This window comes from Euleptes europaea, chromosome 8, assembly GCF_029931775.1.
Source record: "Euleptes europaea isolate rEulEur1 chromosome 8, rEulEur1.hap1, whole genome shotgun sequence".
Classification (NCBI taxonomy): domain Eukaryota; kingdom Metazoa; phylum Chordata; class Lepidosauria; order Squamata; family Sphaerodactylidae; genus Euleptes; species Euleptes europaea.
The window spans coordinates 7,660,399-7,680,293 of NC_079319.1; the positions used below are offsets into that span (position 1 = coordinate 7,660,399).

A 19,895-nucleotide genomic window follows, 5' to 3' on the forward strand; every position below is an offset into this window, starting at 1 on the left:
CTGTGTGAACAGACTGCTGGACTTGATGGACCTTGGTCTGATCCAGCATGGCCTTTCCTTATGTTTTTATGAATGCCAGAAAGGTTCAGAACCCAAAGGGTCACAGGTGGTACAGTAGAGTTGTGTGTGCATGTGGACAGGAATCTCTGAGCTAGAGAATCGTTCCTCAGATTTAGTGGGCCTAAGGAGGAAGATCAAAATGATCTTTTGTACGTTCTGCAAAGCTAGAGGAAGGGTCCTGACCAATTTCCTGTCTCACATTTCAGGGTTTTAAAGGACCCAGAGGAGATGCAGGGGCCCCTGGCTCAAGGGTAAGTAATGTGCATAGATCCCCATACTGAGTCTATCATTAGAAGTCCAAATCACATCATACATGTTTACTTAGTAAGCATTGTGTTTGCTTTGAGCTCCATGTTCCTCTTCTTTTCCTGCTATTACAGGGAGAGGCAGGCCCAGCAGGCCCTCCAGGCCGTGAAGGACAACCAGGAAAAGATGTAAGTGTTACTCTCTGGGGGTGGACAGACCCCAAACAAAATACTTTTTGATATGCTTTAGGGCTCCATGAACTTTTGCACAAACTCAAACATTTTTAAAAAAAGACTAATGTACAGAATTTTCCTACTAATTTTCTTGTATTCTTAGTCATAAGATCACCTTATGAACCACAGGCAGTTGAATTTCTTTCCCTGTAATGTTCATTAAGTGTTTTTCCCTTTGTATTCCAGGGAGATCCTGGCCCTGTTGGGCCTCCTGGCCCACGGGGGCTCAGAGGGCTGTCGGTGAGTCATCTCTTCTCACAAATTGTCCATAAAAGGCCCGAAACAGCTCCCTCGTGTTGAGCAATTCAGGAGTTTCCCAACCTGGATTTGGCAACCCTACCCCCCTCCATCCCCACCCAGTGGCCAGAGGGGACCTGGCAACCCTAAGGGTAGATGTCTTTCATACCACTAGGGTTGCCAGCTCCAAGTTGGGAAATACCTGGAGATTTTGGGGGTGGAGCCTGAGGAGGAAGGAGTTTGGGGAGGGGAGGGACTTCAATGCCATAGAGTCCAATTGCAAAAGCGGCCATTTTCTCCAGGGGAACTGATCTCTGTTGCCTGCAGATCAGTTGTAAACTTAGGAGATCTCCAGCCACCACCTGGATGTTGGCAACCCTACATACCACCTACCACCTGATCCTTTTAGCAGGAAATGCTGGGGATGAAACCTAGGAATCAGCAGCATTTATCAGTTCTCCATCAAGTTTTTAATAACGATCTAGGCCCCTCCCATTGGCACTTTTGCTAAAGTAACAGCCAGCCAGCCTGATGTAGTCATGGTATTGTAGATTGAGTTCTGATTTTCTTCCACCATCCCATGCCAGCGTGGTGTAGTGGTTAAGAGTGGGGGTTTCAAGCGGTGGAGTCTGATCTGGAGAGCCGGATTTGATTTCCCACTCTTCCACATGAAGGCAGCTGGGTGACCTTGGGCCAGTCACAGTTTTCTTAGCCCCATGTACCTCACAGTGTGTCTGTTGTGGGGAGGGGAAGGGAAGGTGATTGCAAGCTGGTTTGAGTCTTCCTTAAGTGGTAGAGAAAGTCAGCCTATAAAAACCATCTCTTCTTCTTCCAGGGCAAGAATGGATCACCCGGTCCTTCAGGGGAAAGTGGCCCTCCAGGTAACCCAGTAAGTACTTTCCTCATCCTCTCTGTCTGTCACATGTGCACAAGATGAGCAGCAGAAGCTATTGACCAGGACAGACCATGATTTATTACCAAGTGGAGAGGAAACAGTGGTGTGTCTCAACCATGGGATATATTTAATTCTGCACTGGCTGATCGCTTTCTACAGGAGAAATGTACCACTGGATGACAGCATCATGCAGATGGAAAGTGGACCTGGCAGGTGTCTGTTACAAGAAATGGGAGGGGGCAGGCGTTAGTCCACCTGACATGGGGACTGCTGGGAAATGAAAGAGGTCACACCAAGGAGATGGAATCCAACACCTGTCTATTGGAATCAAGCTTCCTTGACAAGAATCCAAGAAAGGGGAACATTAAGAAGACCAACAAAGAGCTCTTTCTTATTTCTGCATCTTCAGATGGCCTCTCAGGACTTGCAGAAAACATATGCAACATCGCAAGTGGTGATCCCTGATAGTTTGTGCCATTAGTACACTGAGTTTTCTTGAATGCTTCTTTTACATGAATGTACCCTAGCATCTCCTTCCTTTTCTATTCCAAGGGCCCGAAAGGAAGCAAGGGCGAAACGGGCAGCCCAGGACTCCCTGGATTCATGGGGCCGCGGGGACCTCCCGTAAGTAGCCAGTTGATGATAGACAGAACTAGGAACGAGGCTGCATTTGTCTTCTAGGGTGTCTGTTGGGATGATGTCAAGGAGAGGGCAAGAAACCAGTGTCCCAAAGGAATTTCACAAGCGCGGGTAGCGATCAGAAATAGTTTTACCCTGTTGCTTTTTTTTGTCCTAGGGAGAACCTGGTGAAAAGGGACTTCAGGGGAAAGAAGTAAGTATTTTAGCATCTTGATTAAAGCTGCCCATGTGTGTCATTCACACAGTTCCATTAAGGGTGTCAAGAAGGCCAGAGTAATCTGTGCCAGCCCCTCCAAAGTTATTTAAGAAAAAGGAAATGACAAGTTGAATGTACCACTGTTTCTAATGGTCAATGGATGTTCCTAGGGTTGCTAACCTCCAGGTGGGGCTTCAAAAAACAGTTCTAAAATTTCTGATCATCATCAAATTCAGTATATTGTGAATGATCATAAAGTACTGCTGAGATCACAGAGCTCTGGATTGGCAAAAGATACTTTTTATGGTATCATGGCTGACAGCCAGCATGGTGTAGTGGTTAGAGTGTCAGACTAGAATCTGAGGACCCAGGAAGCTCGCTGGGTGATCTTGGGCCAGTCATATATTAACCTATTTCACAGGGTAATTGTAAGGATATAATGGAGGATGGGAAAATAAAGCAGGCTGCTTTGAGTCCCCATTGGGGAGAGGGGTGGGATATAGATGAAGTAAATAAATAAGATTTCTCATGTGTGAAACAAAAACAAATTGGACACTGTTGCAAAAATCAGGATTTCTAGTTTTTATTGGTTTTATATTGATGCAACGTGGATTTTTGTTGGCTGTTCCAAGTATATTAACAGAAAGACATGTTATGCATGCAGCATATGAATTGGCCTGCCTGAAATCTACATTTGCAGCCAGCTTGGTGTAGTGGTTAGGAGTGGAGGACTCTAATCTTGAGAACCGGGTTTGTTTCCTCACTTCTTCACATGAAACCTTGGGCTAGTCACAGTTCTCTTCAAACTCTCTCAGCCCCACCTACCTCACAGGGTGTCTGTTGTGGGGAGAGGAAGGGAAGGTGATTGTAAGCCACTTTGAGATTCCTTAATGGTAGAGAAAAGTGGGGTGTAAAACCAACACCTCCTCCTCAAGTTGCATGCATAACAGTGCAGTTTGTCATTAGTTCCCTGCATCAAAAAGGACATGTTGCAAACTGGATGATAGTAATACTGAATGTTGAGAGAGATCTGTGATGCTCCAGTGGTTTGTCTGCATTAGTCCTTGGCTTGATACATAATGCAGCTTTCTGTAATGTTCCACTTTATTTTTAACAAGAGTAAAGAAGCAATCCCATCCTCTCTTAGTTAGTTATATAATTGTCTCTTCCTGCCTTTGATTTGTCATTTCCTTCCAGGGCACTCCAGGCAAACCAGGGGAGCTTGGAGGCAAAGGTGACCGGGTAAGTCAGGAACCGTCCTTAAAGTCAATGTATAACATTGGAGTTAAAGAGTTGAGAAGTGTCACTAGCACACTGGCTAGTGCGGACAACATTACAACATTTAAAACCAGAGCGAAAACGAAGACAAAACACTGAAACAGTCAAAACATTAAGTAGGAAGGAGAAGTTCTATCCCTGTCATCTCCGTGGAGAGAATCTCAGGTAGCATATGTTGGGATGGGGAAAGTCCTTTCTCTACTTGAGACCCCGAAGAGCCATTTTCAGTCAGATTTTTAGGGTATAAGCTTTCAAGAGTCAAAGCTCCCTTTGTCAGATACTCTCAAAAGCTTATACCCCTAAAATCTTGGTGGTCTCCGAGGTGTTGCTAGACTCGAATCAATCTCTTCTGCTGCAGACCAATATGGCTACCCTCTGAAACTATGTTAAGAGGAAACAATGGTGAGCAGGGCCGAATCTAGGGAGGGAACAAGGGGAGCGCCTGCCCCAGACAGCACACCGTGGGTGGGGGGCAACAGCAGCAGATTATATAAAGGAATAATATGTATATAATATACAGGGGCGTCAATTTGTACTTTTGACACCCTTCAAAAAATGTAGATCCAGTCCTGATGGTGAGTTTGGTGGACCTAAGGGTCTGATGCAGCATGGGGCAGCTTCAGCTGTGTTCTTGTTGCATCTCTGTGTTTGAAATCTGTCTGTCCCCCATCTAAGAAAGTTCAGTTAGGAATTTTGCCAGAAAAGGATGGTGACCTCATTGCTCAATCTGACACGCTTTGTATGACACTCTGTTTACTAAGCTCCATTTTAATCTATGGCCTGACTTTGCCCAACAGGGGGATCCTGGCAACAAAGGTGAAAAGGGTCCACCGGGAGAGAAGGGCTCAGCCGGTGATCCTGGCATTCCTGGTCGTAAAGGGCACTTAGGGTTAATGGGTCCACCAGGACCATCAGGGGATACCGGACAGACTGGACCCCCAGGTGCTCCAGGACAACCAGGATTTCCTGGACCTAGGGTAAGTACAGCTCAACTGAAATAGGGGAGAATAAAGTTTTAAAAAACACACTTGGTTGAAGGTTGAATCTCTTGTATAAGCTAGCCAAACGTATATGTTTTCAAAGCAATTTACAGCATCACAGCTTATCCTTGTTTGTGGTCCCGTATGGTCAGGGGTGCCCTGACCTGAATGGCCCAGGCTAGGCTGATCTTGTCAGATCTTGGAAGCTAAGCAGGATCAGTTCTGGTTAGTACTTGGATAGAAGACCACCAAGGAAGTCTAGGGTTGCTACGCAGAGGCTGGCAATGGCAAACTACCTCGGTTCATCTCTTGCCTTGAAAACCCTGTGGGGTCATCATACGTCAGCTGTGACTTGACTGAACTTTCCACCACCATGGTCAGAGGTAGTCGAGATTGATCTGTGCCAGTGAGTCCAACAGTGCTAAGTGGTTGGATTGGTCTCCTGCTTGAGGTTATGATCCAGGAGTCAAGGCAGCAGAGTCGACCGTATCTCATGGATGTTGTTTCGGCAAAGGTGTGGATAAACTGAAACCTTAAATACTACTGCAATGAGGTGGAGATATAGGCCCCCTCCCCTCCAAGAGGAGGCTACTGGTACTTAAAGGTGCTACTGGTACTTAAAGGAGCCCTGTGATGGGGCTGAGGTGGTTCAGGGTCCATGTCTGAGTTCGAAGGCAGGGCAGTTTCCCAGGGTGAGCAGGCTGACTCCAACACTTGGGGCTCCTCCTGCACATCATAAGGGGCTCCTGGAGGTGGCCGTGCTAAGTGCCCAGCTCCTTCATCCACTGGAGGAGTCTATACGCTGGTCCATGACCTAGAGTATTGTGTTCAGTTTTGGGCATCGCCAGTTAAGAAGGATGTAGACAAGCTGGAAGGTGTCCAGAGGAGGGCAACAAAGATGGTGAGGGGTCTGGAGACCAAGTCCTATGAGGAAAGGTTGAAGGAGCTGGGTATGTTTAGCCTGGAGAGGAGAAGACTGAGAGGGGATATGATAACCATCTTCAAGTACTTGAAGGGCTGTCATATAGAGGAGGGTGCCGAGTTGTTTTCTGTTGCCCCAGAAGGTTGGACCAGAACCAACGGGTTGAAATTAAATGAAAAGATTTTCCATCTAGACATTAGGAAGAATTTTCTAACAGAGCAGTTCCTCGGTGGAACAGGCTTCCTCGGGAGGTGGTGAGCTCTCCTTCCCTGGGGTTTTTAAGCAGAGGCCAAATGGCCATCTGTCAGCAATGTTGATTTTATGACAGTCAGTTTATGAGAGGGAGGGCATCATGGCCATCTTCTGGGCATGGAGTAGGGGTCCCTGGGGGTGTGGGGGAGGTAGTTGTGAATTTCCTGCATTGTACAGGAGGTTGGACTAGATGACCCTGGTGGTCCCTTTCAACTCTATGATTCTATGATTCTAAGTGGTACCTTTAAAAAAATCCTGCTTGCCAAATGTTGCCTGGAGAGCTCCTGGAATTACACCTGACCTCCTGACAACAGAGATCAGTTCCCCTGGATAAAATGGCTCCTCTGTAGGGTGGACTCTGTAGCATCACATCCCTGCTGAAGTCCTTCCCCTCCCCACTCCCCAAACCTTGGCCTCTTCAGGCTCCAATCCCCCAGATCTCCAGGAGTTCACAGAGTTGGGGACTCTACTAACATCAACCCATCCTCCCATTCGTGGTATGAACTGTGCTTCTGATGCCTTTGTCGGACTAGTGTTCCGTGATTGCCATCCTCAAGATACAGAACAAGAAGAGCTCTAGAGCCATTTCCAGAGTTATTTTTATATGAGCAAAATAGACGATTACGCTAACGAATATAATTTGTTTAGCTGCAGAACGTTTCGGGAGACCTGCAGTTGCTGTTCTTTCGGCTAATTGGAAAATAATGATATCTATTATCCTGAACAGTTCCCAAGTCTTTTTGTGTGTGTGTGTGCAAATTGAAAATGTGGTGGAAGATAATATATGGGGATAATTTCCACACATGCCCACTCCCGTCCCAGAACAGCAAAACCTATTTTAAACTCGAATCTCAAGAGCAGAAGAATAAAGCTCTGTGTGTGTTTGAATGTGCAGGAAGGGTTCGAAGCAGGTAGCAGGCTGTTTAGCCAGCTGAAATTAAAGCAGGGGGGAGATTTAGGCTGTGTGCAACAATGAAGAAGAAGAACAGTTGTCGACTTTCTCTACCACTTAAGGAACAATCAAACCGGCTTTCACAGCGCATTCCTGACTTCTGAGGACGAAAGTCCTCAAGAGGTCAGGAAGGGGCTGTGCCAGGGTTGCCCCCCCCTGTTCTGGCATCTGGGCTACTTATGCTGCCATAAGTGCCCCACTGCCAGTGGGGAGGCCTGGACACTGGTCCCCTGGCACTGCCACAGCAACGGCACCCCGAGATGCCGGCATGGCCTTTCACCGGCGTCCCACCAGTGTAAACTCCCACACCAGCGTTCTGGGGGGGTGTTCTGGCATCCTCTTTTGGCCCTGGATGCTGGCTCTGAGAATGGCGGTGCTGCGCCTGCTATTTTGCAGGCCCAGCCTCGCTATTCTCTATGGGGTGACAAGCCCCATTTTTACAACAACAAAAAAAGCCGGCAAAAGGCTTTTAAAAATCTTTTGGCAACCGTGAAACGCCTTTGGAGGTGCCACGGCGGTGCTTCAGCCATGCTGTCCCCATCCACCAAAAGCTGAGGAATGCACTGCCAATCACCTTCCTTTCCCCTCTCCACAACAGACACCCTGTGAGGTAGGTGGGGCTGAGAAAGGGTGACTAGCTCAAGGTCACCCAGCTGGAGGTCACCCAGCTGGCTTTGTGTGGAGGAGTGGTGAAAACAAATTCAGTTCACTAGATTAGCGTCTGCCGCTCATGTGGAGGAGTGGGGAATCAAACCCAATTCTCCAGATCAGAGTCCACCGCTCCAAACCACCGCTCTTAACCACTGCACCATTCTGGCTCTCAGAATAACATCTTCTCAATGAAGACAGTGTCTAGCGCACCTGCTTACCCTTCCCCCAATTAACATAGAATTAAAAGAATGCCAGTTTTAATCATAAAGCAAAGCGAAACTTGTTGCAGTGTGTGTGTGTGTGTGTGTTGAAAATAGTCCATTTTGATTTTTTTAATAGTTATCTCTTTTTGTCAATCAGTTCTCCACTTTCTTTTCTAGGTTGTATAGGTCCCTTTGTATTATGTAAGCATGTGGCAATGATTTTTGTTCAGAACTGGTGTGCCACTGATACATGTGGATCTGATGGGCACTCTTGGGATGATTGGAAAGTATCTGCGACATGCTTTGGTATTTGACGAGGGGAGCTTTGACTCTTGAAAGGTTAATGGAAATCTTGCGGGTCTTTAAAGGGCTACTGGACTTGAACCTTGCTCTTTGACAGCAGACCAATACAGCTGCCTACCTAGAACTATCTTTGCTCATGTTCTTTGTTTTTGTCTGATGCAGAGTCCATTTTCATTTGTTTCCTAGTGTGATTCAATTAACTCTTTAGCCATTTATGCAGGGGTAATTTAGCTCCTGATCACTGCTGGACTGCTTTGAGGCTTCCTTTGCATTATTCATGATTTTACCAACCCTTAAAAGTCACTTCGCTCCCACCTCGTTCATTCCCGGCAGTTCTGGGATTCTGTTTATAATGAATTTAAATTCTGCTTCGAGGCTTAGAGCGAGGCAAATCCCTTCCACTTTCATGCATACTCCTAACTTCGGGTTTCTCTCCTCACTCCCAGTCTGGCTTCTCCCTCCCACATGTCTGTCCCTCCCATCCAACCCCTTCCCTCAAAGCGAAGCACAAAAGAGGGAGTGAAACCTTCATGAAATATGCAGGAAGACACCAACTTAAGAGAGGCTAGAAGGCAGCTCGTGGCAGGGAGCTGTTGAAAAAAGGAGGGGAGGAATACCCAGCTCTGCAAAAGCCCACACAAAGACAGGGAGCAGTCCCTTTAAGAGCTGGCCTGCCCCCTCCAAGTAAACTGCAACAAGGCTGCGTTTTAAGGGGGAGGGACTCAGAAACTCTGTGATTCACTGGGGATGCATAATTAATCACACGGTACTCCGGCTGGAACTTCTTGTAGGGAGGAGCCCTCATGCATATGTTTGAGAATTCGGATCAGAAAACTGTGCAGCAAACCAAACACAAACTTCCCCTGAATAAATGATTTATGATTCTTCACTTCTTCCATTCATGCCTGACTTTGTGTGAGTGTAAAATGCAGTCAAGTCGCAGCATGTTTTCATGGCAAAAGACAAACAGAGGTGGTTTGCCATCGCCTTCCCCTGCATAATGACTCTGGCCTTCCTTGATGGTCTCCCATCCAAGTCGTAACCAGAGTTGACCCTGCTTAGCTTCTGACATATGAGGAGCAGGCTAGCCTGGGCCATCCAGGTCAGGGCCCACCTAACCTTAAATATTGCTAAGTCTACTCCATCTATCTCTTTTGTTGTACTAATATTACCCTCAACTGTAAATGGAATGTCAAAATAGTTTTCCTTTCCCCCCAGGGGGATCCTCCATCACTTGAAACGCTGCGAAGACTCATTCAAGAAGAGTTAGGAAAGCAACTGGATGGTAAGATCTGTGAGCCCGTAAAGAGACTAACATTACCCAATAAGCAATTTATGTAGTCTGAAGGTTGACAGCCCTACAAACACAGGATGTGGCAATAAGTGGTGAATTCAGCTTCCTAGAGAATTTCCACTTTCTTTTTTTAAAATGTCATGTATCTAATCCTTGTAGCTGACTAAGGTTTATGCTGTTCCTAGAATACTTATTTGAAAAATCCTTTAGGCTCATGGGCAGAACCAGATCTCATGCAACAGGGGGTTCGAGCCAACCAACTATTCAGCCGTTGAGAAAGGAATGCCAATCTTTGACTACCAAGAAAAGGCTATCATGGGCTTCATGGGACCTTCATGAACAAGGGTCATATAGGATGGAGATTGAGGAAAGGGGTTGAATTGGGAAAGACTGAGTGAAAAAGCTGGCTGGATCCAACCCACTGTCCTTCTCCTATTTGTATCAGATATAAGCAAGGTTGTGTGGAGAGCCAGTGTGGTATAGTGGTTAAGAGCGGTGGACTCTAGTCTGGAGAACCAGGATTGATTCCTCACTCCTCATGAGCGGCAGACTCTAACCTGGTGAACCAGGTTGGTTTCCCCACTCCTACACATGAAGCCAGATGGGTGACCTTGGGCTAGTCACAGTTCTTTCAGAAATATCTCAGCCCCACCTACCTCACAAGGTGTGGGGAGAGGAAGGGAAGATGATTGTGAGCCACTTTGAGACTCAAGTTTTATTCTTTTTATTCTTCTCCTTCTACTCCATTTTGGGGAAAAATTTTTTTTAAGACCATGGAACCCAAATTCCACACCAAGAAAAGCTGAAGCCTAGTCATGATAAAGGGATTGGAAGGATGGAGGGAGGAAAAGAGGCGTGCCAAAAGAGAGATGGTCACTATAGCAGCCTGCACTAGTGTTTCTGCTTGCAACTTAAGGTTTCCCTCTTTTGGTAGCCTTCTCTATTTTGTTTTTGTTCTTTTTGCAGCTAGACTGCCCTACCTCATAAGTCAGATGCAGCCAGCCAACATCAAAGCACCTCAAGGTAGACCAGGACCTCCAGGGTCACCTGGTAAAGAAGGTCCCCCAGGCCGACTGGGTCCTCCAGGAGAACCTGGCAGGCCAGGACAGCCTGGCTTGGAAGGGCCATCAGGACCCCCAGGACAGAAAGGTGAGTCAGCTTTGAAGCAGGGCAAGCAGCAACTGATCAGAGATCTGGAACGTTCTGTCTCTGGGTTTTTCAACATTCTGAGCTATGAAGAACTTGTGCAATGTGGAATGATGACCTACCGACATGCTAAATCTGGGTCAATAGGAATAGAACAAGTTGTTCGTCTTCGTGGCTTCTGTGCAGTCCCACATGGGAATTGCACATGTGCCATGGCTGGCCTGCGCATGCACAGTTCCCATGTGTGCCTGCACAGAAGACAACTCAACGAACAACAGTTACAGGTAAGTGCAACACTGTTTTTATTCAGGATGTGCATTTAGAACTTAACTAACTAGCATTTCCTCAGTGATCCCTCCTTCTTTTTTAGTAGTTTTATGTCTTTGTATGTATTTTAGCTCTGATTTGAATTGTTTTAATGGTGTGGATTGTTGTTGGGTTTTTTTGGGAGAGGGTTGGTTTCAGTGGTTTTAAAATGTGGTTTTATTATGCAAGTATTAATTTGTTATTTACCTCGGTGGCCCTTGTAAGAGCAGAAAAGCGAGATAGAAATTTTGCAAAGTAAATAAATAAAAGTCAATCTGAGTACTCCCCTCAGGTTAACCTCAGGAGAGTACCTAATCCTGTTTCTCCCCACTTCTACCAGGTGAAAGAGGAGACAAAGGAGAAAAAGGAGAAACTGGTGTTGGTCAGCGAGGTGAAACAGGTCCCCCAGGAATTCCAGGTTGGTGTTGGTTTGTCTTTAGCAAAGGGGAACTTGAACTTGAAAGGGGAACTCCGTCTAGACATTAGGAAGAATTTTGTAACAGTTAGAGCAGTTCCTCAGTGGATCAGGCTTCCTTGGGAGGTGGTGGGCTCTCCTTCCCTGGAGGTTTTTAAGCAGAGGCTAGATGGCCATCTGTCAGCAATGCTGATTCTATGACCTTAGGCAGATCATGAGAGGGAGGGCAACTTGGCCATCTTCTGTGCATGGAGGAGGGGGTCACTGGGGATGTGGTGGGGAGGTAGTTGTGAATTTCCTGCATTGTGCAGGGGGTTGGACTAGATGACCCTGGTGGTCCCTTCCAACTGTATGATTCTACGAATAGGAGAATTGATTCAGAGGATAGCCATGTTGGTCTGCAGTAGAAGAGCTAGATTCAAGTCCAGTAGCACCTTGGGGCTTTGAGCTTTCAAGAGTCAAAGGGAGCTCTGACTCTTAACAGCTCAAACCCTGAAAATCTTGTTGGTCTCTAAGGTGCTACTGGACTTGAATACAGAAGAACTGATGAAGATTTGGGATATCTGGGACCATACAGGAAATTTTGTTTAAGCAGATGAGCATTTGTAGGCTGTCACAATCAGTTCCCTGGACTGTCAACTCTTGCTTCCCCTTTCATGAGAAATTAACACTCACCAAGCTACTGGTGGAAATCAACAAATACTGGTTAGTATACTAACCAGGGTTGCCATCCTCCAGGTGGTAATGCAGAAGAACAGCACGTAGGCTCAGGAATATCAGTCTAAACACCTAAAGATAAAGCTAGCTAACACTCTAATGATCTAATGAAACAACGAAAAAATACAAACAAAATCAATTAACGAACACAAAGCAGAACAATTGTGCAAAAACTCTGTATGAACTAAAACATATAGGCAAAGTAATCCCCGATACAAAAATGAGAACGATACTCATTCAATGCGGCATGCAGTCCAGCTGCGAGTGAAGAGTCTTAGTGAGCCAGAATGGGGTAGGCTCCAAAAGCGGCTGCTGACATGCTCTGTAAGTCCCGCAGCTGGGAACCGTCAGGAGCCAAGAAGGGAGATGAGAAGTCAAGCTCCCGGCGGGAGACAAGAAGGTGCTGCTCAATCACGTAGTAGGTCGGGAAAAGGTGTGCCTGCCCACTGCAGTTGCCAAGCTCCTGCCGGTAGAGGGGGAGCAGAGTGGAAGTCTCCTATGGCAATGACGCAGTGTAAAACAACTGATAACCGGGGAAACAAACAAAGATAGCCAGGTACGTGCAGCCTAGATTCCCAGGCGTTTTGCTGTGGCTTCGTCAGCCTTACTAATGCCAAATTAGCTCAATGCCTTACGCTACAATCACTAATTTAAGGCTTAATGGTTTGACACAATTAAGCCCCTCCCCTCTCCAAACTCCGCCCTCCTTAGGCTTCTGCCCCCCAAAATCTGCAGGTATTTCCCAACCCGGAGCTGACAAACCTATTAGGATAATTGTTATCAACAGAATTATTATCTGGTTCCCTGGTACAAGAGCTTTATTGCCTACTTTAAATTTTATATCAGACATTAAACAAACGCCCAGTCCATAAAATCTCGAGGCAATATCACTAATTATAACAGACCTGGAAAGCCGCAGTACCAGGCATTGTTCAAAGCCTGTAGAATATTATGCTCTGCAGAATGACTTCTGGGAAAGGGCTCTGTGTCCTCCTTCCAGCAAACACTTCCACAGAGAGGAAGTCACAACAGAGAAAGCTCTAGTGGTGTTGACCCGTGTGGCAATATAGGGTTGCCAGCCTCCAGGTGGGACATGGAGATCTCCCAGATTTCCAGCTGATCTCTGGATTAGAGAGACTAGAGGATGAGGGGATGGTCGTCCGTTTGGAAGGCTTTAAAAGGGGAGTGGACAAATTCATGGAAGCCGGGAGTACCAGTGGCTACTAGCCATGATGGATGTCTCTTCCCTCCAGAACCAGAGGCAGTATGCCTCTTTATATCAGTAGCTGGGGAGCATGGGTGGGCTGTTGCAGTCATCCTGCTCTTGTAGGGTTGCCAGAAACCAGGTAATAGTGGGCAATTGCCTACCAATTAAGGAGGTTGCCCGCTGTTTCTCAGATGGCCAGCAGGCGGGAACATGCCACCCGAAAGGGGGGGGGGCAATTTACGTTACTTCCATGTTTACCCTGGAAGTGATGAGGACTCTCTAGCACATTCTTCCAAAAACTATGGAAACCATGGAGGAGGGGTGATCAGCACAATAACATCACTTCTGGGGTTAACGGGGATGCTCTAGCACATTCCTCCAAAAAATCTCGAGGAGTGTGCTAGAGCGTCCCCATTTACCCCGGAAGCGACATTATTGGGCCGATCACCCCTCCCCATCCTCACCACAATGAAGCTCCCTCTGGTGGTGAGGGGGCACCTGGCCACCTTATGCTGGTGGGATTCCTAGAGGCAGCAGGTCAGCCACTGTGCTGACCAAATGCTGCGTTTGATGGGCCCTTGGTCTCATCCAGCAAGATCTTATGTTCTCACGTTCCTATTTGTCAAATTTTAGATTGCAAGATGCTTGAGGGAAGGGACTTGTTTTCTGCAAAACACCAAGCTCGCTGATGATGCTATATAAACGAAAATGAATCAGCTGACGACAGTAACAATTTACCCACAATGCTTTATTCCTTAGGTGTCCCAGGTGAACCAGGGTATGCCAAAGATGGGCTGCCAGGAACCCCGGGCCCGCAGGGTGAAGTGGGTCTCCCTGGCCTGATGGGACCCCAGGGGCCTCCAGGAACCAACGGACAATGTGACCCATCTCAGTGCGCTTACTATGCAAGCCTGGCCGCCAGGCCCAGCAACGTCAAAGGCCCCTAAAAGGCAACCTCCCCTCTTCCAGGGACTTCTGATGGACCTAATTGTGAAACTTGAATTCAACAAGGAAATCAGGGGTTCAAGCCTGTTTCGCTCCTGTTTCTTTGCACGAGGCCTTTTTGGATTCTCAAAATCATCCAATGCTGCCGGTCGGTCAGGTTTTATTACAAATAGGAATCAATTAATTGTTATTCTTTTATGAGGCAATAAGTGACCCTTTTTGTGGTTCTTTTCTGTACTATCAGGGCACGTTTAAATTTTTTTAAAAAAAGATTTTTTTAATATAAAAGTACACAATGAAGCATAGCGCTCATATAGACAAAATCTAAGTTAGAGTGGAAAACAAGAAATGTTGGCTGCTGATTTTCTTTTTTCTTTTCTTTTTGGAACATTGAAACATTTAAAAAGAGACAATAATTTGGAAGAGAGTGGAGGGGTGCTTGAACCCTTCCTCTGTTCCACTCAAGCATACACAAAACTGCTTTACACTGACATCTTGTATACTGGATGTAGATCTCCAGAGGGTCTCAGGTTAGGGTTGCCAGCCACCAGGTGGTAGCTGGAGACCTCCTGCTTTTACAACTGATCTCCAGTCGATAGAGGTCAATCCACCTGGGGAAAATGGCCGCTTTGGCAATTGGACTCTATGGTATTGAAGTCCCTCCCCTCTCCAAACCCCTCCAAACCCCTGAAACAATCCTTAGGCTGCCCCCAAAATCTCCCGCCAGTGATGAAGAGGGACCTGGCAACCCTATTTCAGGTCAAGGTTTTTTTTACATCCCCCCGCTATTTGATCCTTCTAGCTGGAGATGCTGGGGATTGATCCTGGGACCTGCATGCCAAGCAGGTGCTCTGTCACTAAGCCACATCCCCTTCTAAAAGGAGCTTTCACATGCAGCTGCCTTTTAATGCATCTGGCAATTGGTCTATCAAGGTCAGCATTGTCTGCTCTGATAGGCAGTGGCTCTCCAGGGTGTCAGGAGGAGGTCATTCATGTCACCTGCGATCTTATCCTTTCAGCAGGAGATGATGGAGATTGAACTTGAGATCTTTTGTAGGTAAAGCAGATGCTCTACCACTGAGCCCCGGCTCTTCTTCTTTCAGTCGTAGTGCTTCTTTTCCCAGATGGAAGAAGGCTAGGATGCGGCATTTGCCAGGTTGTCCATCCAGTTCACCGATCTCCGTTTTTATTTTGCTTCTTCTTTGTGCATATTGAACCCCTGAATCTTGGCTCTCATTTTTCCATTTGAAGTGTTTCTTCTTCCTTGTGCGGAACGTTTCCTGTAAAATGTATGCTCCCCCCATGCTACTCAGCTTGCTACATGATATGTATAATTGGCATACATTTTGCGCATAAACGCATGAATCATCGATACCCACAGTGAAAATGGGTGGACTGAAACAATTGACAATCAGTTTTGGAAATAGAAGCAAAAAGGGGTATATTTATTCAACCCTAGAGAGGGGTTCAAAAGAAAAGGTAGGGGGCAGAGGTATCTTACACATTTATACACACAGTGCTTGCTGGTTCTCCCCTTTGCTGACCCCATTTTTAGGGTTGCCAACCTCCAGGTGCTAGCTGGAGATGTGCTATTACAATAGATCTCCAGCCGATAGACATCACCTGGAGAAAATGGCCACTTTGGCAGTTGGACTCTATGGCATTGAAGTCCCTCCCCAAACCCCACCCCCAGGCTCTGCCCCCAAAACCTCCTGCCAGTGGCAATGAGGGACCTGGCAACCCTACCCATTTTGGATATTTAGATCAAGCCCCCCCCCCCAAAAAGTTGCTTTGGCAGCAGCTGCTACCACAACATAAGCATTTTCACGATATGACTGAAGGTAAGCTGCAGCCACCATTTTGTGGCATGCTTCTCCTGCAGCAGCCGTTCTATGTGCCTCTGCTTCATTCTCTTAAATAGGGATGCCAGCCTCCAGGTGGGACCTGAGGACCCCCCAGAATTACAGCTCATCTCCTGACTAGAGAGATCAGTTTCCCTGGAGAAAACGGATGCTTTGGAGGGCGGGCTCTCCTGCATTGTACCCCACTGAGATCCCTGTCCTCCCCAGATTCCACCCCCAAATCTCCAGGAGTTTCCCAATCTAGATCTAGCAACCCTCTCCCTCCATCCCCTGCTGGTGGCCAGGGGGGACGTGGCAACGCTTCTCATAAAGGCCATTTTCTGCACTTTGCTGTAGGGTTGCCAACTTCCAGGTACTACTGGCGATCTCCTGCTATTACAACAGATCTCCCCCCAAAAAAACCCGCCCTCCTCAGGCTCTGCTCCCAAAATCTCCCATTGGTGGTGAAGAAGGGCCTGGCAACCCTCCTTTGCAGACATGTTTTCACACTTGTCCCATGTCAAAAGTAGTCCATAGTCGGACCAGTCTTTTTTCTCCCCTGTGTGAAATGGCCTGACTGTAACGTATGTGTGGATTTGAAAGCAGCCAATTAAAATGGGTTCACCCAATTTATTAATCAGTTGTATTTAGGTCCCCCATTTCCAAAAAGAAGCTTTTAAGCTATGCAGTTTTCAGAATAAGTGCTGCCGAGAAATGTTATTTATATCTATTTTAAAAGGTGCTATATTTTATGTGGGTTTCACGGCATCGGTGTTTCCGTTTTTTTAAAAAAAGCGTAGAGAGCGTGTCTAAATTATTGTGATTGTAGCTAGTAGGCTGTATTCCAAACAAACAAAAAAGAGAACCTTGTTTTATTGCATTCGTGATGCCGATTTTGTCTCTGAAAGAGAAATCCCAGAAGCATATCGATGGCAAATAAATCTGCGTGCCAAAAACAGTTCAGAGAGTTTGATTTATGGTTTCACCCCTTTTCGCTCTGGCCTAAGTCTGTTTCCATTTTCAGCTCTGCCTCCTGGTGCTATTTGACTAAGGTTGGAGCTGTGGTTTATTAAAACAATTTCCTGACACCGTGGCCCAGTGTGTTTCTACACCATGCTTATTCGAGGGGTTTTAGGGCTCTTTGAGGCTTTTTGCCCTGAGGACAATTTCAGGATACAAGTATGCTTGTGTGGTAGGGTTTCCAGGTCCCTCTTTGCCACCAGCGGGAGGTTTTTGGGGCGGAGCTTGAGGAGGGTGGGGTTTGGGGAGGGAGGGACTTCAATGATATAGAGTCCAATTGACAAAGCGGCCATTTTCTCCAGGTGATCTGACCTCTATTGGCTGGAGATCAGCCAATAGAGGTCAGATCACCTGGAGAAAATGTAATAGCAGGAGATCTTCTGCCACCACCTGGAGGTTGGCAATCCTATTGTGTGGCAATACCAAAAATTAGGGATGAACAGACACTTTCCCTATCTCTATTTAGGGTTGCCAACCTCCAGGTACTAGCTGGAGATCTCCCGCTATTACAACTGACCTTCAGACGACAGAGATCAGTTCACCTGGAGGAAATGGCTGCTCTGGCCATTGGACTCTAATGCATTGAAGTCCCTCCCCTCCCCAAACCCCGCCCTCCTCAGGCCCTGCCCAAAAAATCTCCTGTCGGTGTTGAAGAGGGACCTGGCAACCCTACCTCTATGTTATACAGTTACTGCCACGTGCATTGGCTTTGCCCTATTTTCAATGCCACCTGCATTCCGAATTAACATGGAGAATTTCTACAGTTACTGGTATTGCCAAAGTTCATCATTTCCTAATTCAGGATGCAGCATATGGTGGTTCCTGTGGCTTGCCTTCTGCCCCTAAACATGCATTGCTGCTTTAGATTGTAATCCAAGATGGGCCAGTTCTGGCCTTCCTGCTTCCCTCCCGCCAGACACTGTCCCAGGATTCTCTTGGCCTCCTCTTCCCTCAGAAGCCCCTCCAACACTTTCTCCAAAAAAAAACTTCTCCTGAAGGTCGGGAGATCCTGGTCGATAAAATACTTCTGCAGCGAGGAGTAGGGAAATGGACCAGATTGTCCTCATTTGTTTTTGCAAGGGTGATAAAGATCAGTTTTGCCCAGTTCCCCCTGTTCGTTTCAATGACCTGTTGTCTGAAATCCCTTGATCCTCAGGCCCAAACTAGACAGGATGGCGTCCTCATGGATGCCATAAATAGGCTGCCACCACCATTTTTATGTCTTTTAAAATACTGCAAGGACCTGATCCAGGGTAGTGCTCTTGTTCTCCTTCCCCATGAGTACCTTTCCATGTGTCAAAAGTGTTAGGGTGTGGAAGGTGGCCATTTTGGCACTTGACTTGTGAATGGGAACAAATGCACTTCAACCCTCTGTATTTCAGGCCCACTCAAGATCAGGCCCTCCGAGCATTTTTAAATGACTTCAAAATGGGTGCTGTCCTTGTGGCAGCCATGAGAAGGAGGCTATCAGGATGTCTAATTTGGCCTATCGTGGATAGTTTGGGAAGCACACCCGGGGAGGAGAACTGTTGAGGCAAGACAAGGAAGATCCTTCCGCTTGAGCAATGATAGAATCAAACTCACAAACTGGCCCCCTTCTGCTTGGTCATCACAAGTGTGAGCAGGTAGGTGTGAAGACCAGGTGGGGGAGCAGGCAGGGGAAGGGAAAAGCCAGAATGACCAGGTGAGGGGTGGGGAGACCTAGCAAGTGGATTGGTAGGGTTGCTGACCTCCAGGTACAAGCTGGAGATCTCCTTCTATTACAACTGATCTCCAGCCAATAAAGATAAGTTCCCCTGGAGAAAATGGTAATTGGACTCTATGGCATTGAAGTCCTTTCCCTCCCCAAACCCTGCCCTCCTCAGGCTCCTCCCCCAAACTCTCCAGGTATTTCCCAACCCGGAGCTGGCAACCCTATGGATTGGTAGGGTTGCCAGGTCCCTCTTCTCCACCGGTGGGAGGTTTTTGGGGCGGAGCCTGAGGAGGGCAGGGTTTGGGGAGGGGAGGGACTTCAATGCCATAAAGTCCAATTGCCAAAGCAGCCATTTTCTCCAGGTGAGCTGATCTCTATCGGCTGGAGATCAATTGTAATAGCAGGAGATCTCCATCTATTACCTGGAAGTTGGCAACCCTATGGATTGGAGGGAAGTGGTGAAAGGAAAACAGAGCCAGTGGATTGGTGGAATAGTGGCTCATCTGGGGTGGAATGGGATTTTTGCTCTGCCATGTTTTCATGGGTCCCCTTTCTTACTGGTACGGATGGATTTGAAACCTGGCCTGTGAGTAGGGTTGCCAGGTCTCCTGTTATAACAGTTTTACCCCAGAAGTGACATCACATTGTGCGCAGACCCAGTCCCGCCCCCCCCCCCCATACCCCTGGCCCCAATCTCCTGCTGGGACCCAAGCACTGCCTGGAAACCCTACCTGTGAGACTGAAGAATCAACTCTCACCTTTGGCTTGGGAGGGAAAAGTTCTGTAAGCTGAACCGTAAGGATGACAGATGGTCAGAACAATCCTGATCGCAGAAGTACAGCTCTATTTTCCAATTCCAGTCCCCGTGCAAAAAGAGCACCTGTATGCAAATGATCATTTAGGCGTAACTCATTATAACTTTTGGCGTATCTTCAAAGTGGCTGTTAAGTAACAGCCTTATCATTACCAGACAGCAGATAGATTAAATGGTAGTCATGAGAACATAGAGGAAAGTGCGAAACCAATGGAGTAATCAAAGAAGATCTTATAGAAGAATATAAATTACAAGTGAATAAAAAAAATGGGTAAGTGTTTCTGTCTTGGCCTTTCCACACGGGCAGAATGTCTGTTCGATTGGCGTTTTCAAAAACCTGCCAGTTAATTCATAGAAGAAGAAACAGAGGAGGAGGAAGAAGAACAGCTGGTTTTTATATGCCGACTTTCTAAACCACTTAAGGGAGACTCAAACCGGCTTACAATCACC

At 46.9% G+C, this 19,895-nt stretch overlaps 1 protein-coding gene across 1 annotated transcript in view; it reads left to right on the top strand.

The window, feature by feature from the left end:
* COL22A1 (collagen type XXII alpha 1 chain) overlaps positions 1-14,183 on the top strand; it is a 163,912-nt gene extending 149,729 nt beyond the window's left edge. The window contains exons 52-63 of the mRNA XM_056854652.1: positions 267-311; positions 441-494; positions 726-779; positions 1,612-1,665; positions 2,224-2,295; positions 2,468-2,503; positions 3,704-3,748; positions 4,582-4,761; positions 9,266-9,332; positions 10,308-10,490; positions 11,134-11,211; positions 13,892-14,183. Of these exons, the coding sequence (XP_056710630.1) occupies positions 267-311; positions 441-494; positions 726-779; positions 1,612-1,665; positions 2,224-2,295; positions 2,468-2,503; positions 3,704-3,748; positions 4,582-4,761; positions 9,266-9,332; positions 10,308-10,490; positions 11,134-11,211; positions 13,892-14,079 (1,056 nt within the window). The 3' untranslated portion in view covers positions 14,080-14,183. The remainder of the gene's footprint in view (positions 1-266; positions 312-440; positions 495-725; positions 780-1,611; positions 1,666-2,223; positions 2,296-2,467; positions 2,504-3,703; positions 3,749-4,581; positions 4,762-9,265; positions 9,333-10,307; positions 10,491-11,133; positions 11,212-13,891) is intronic.
* The last annotated feature ends 5,712 nt before the right edge of the window (positions 14,184-19,895 follow it).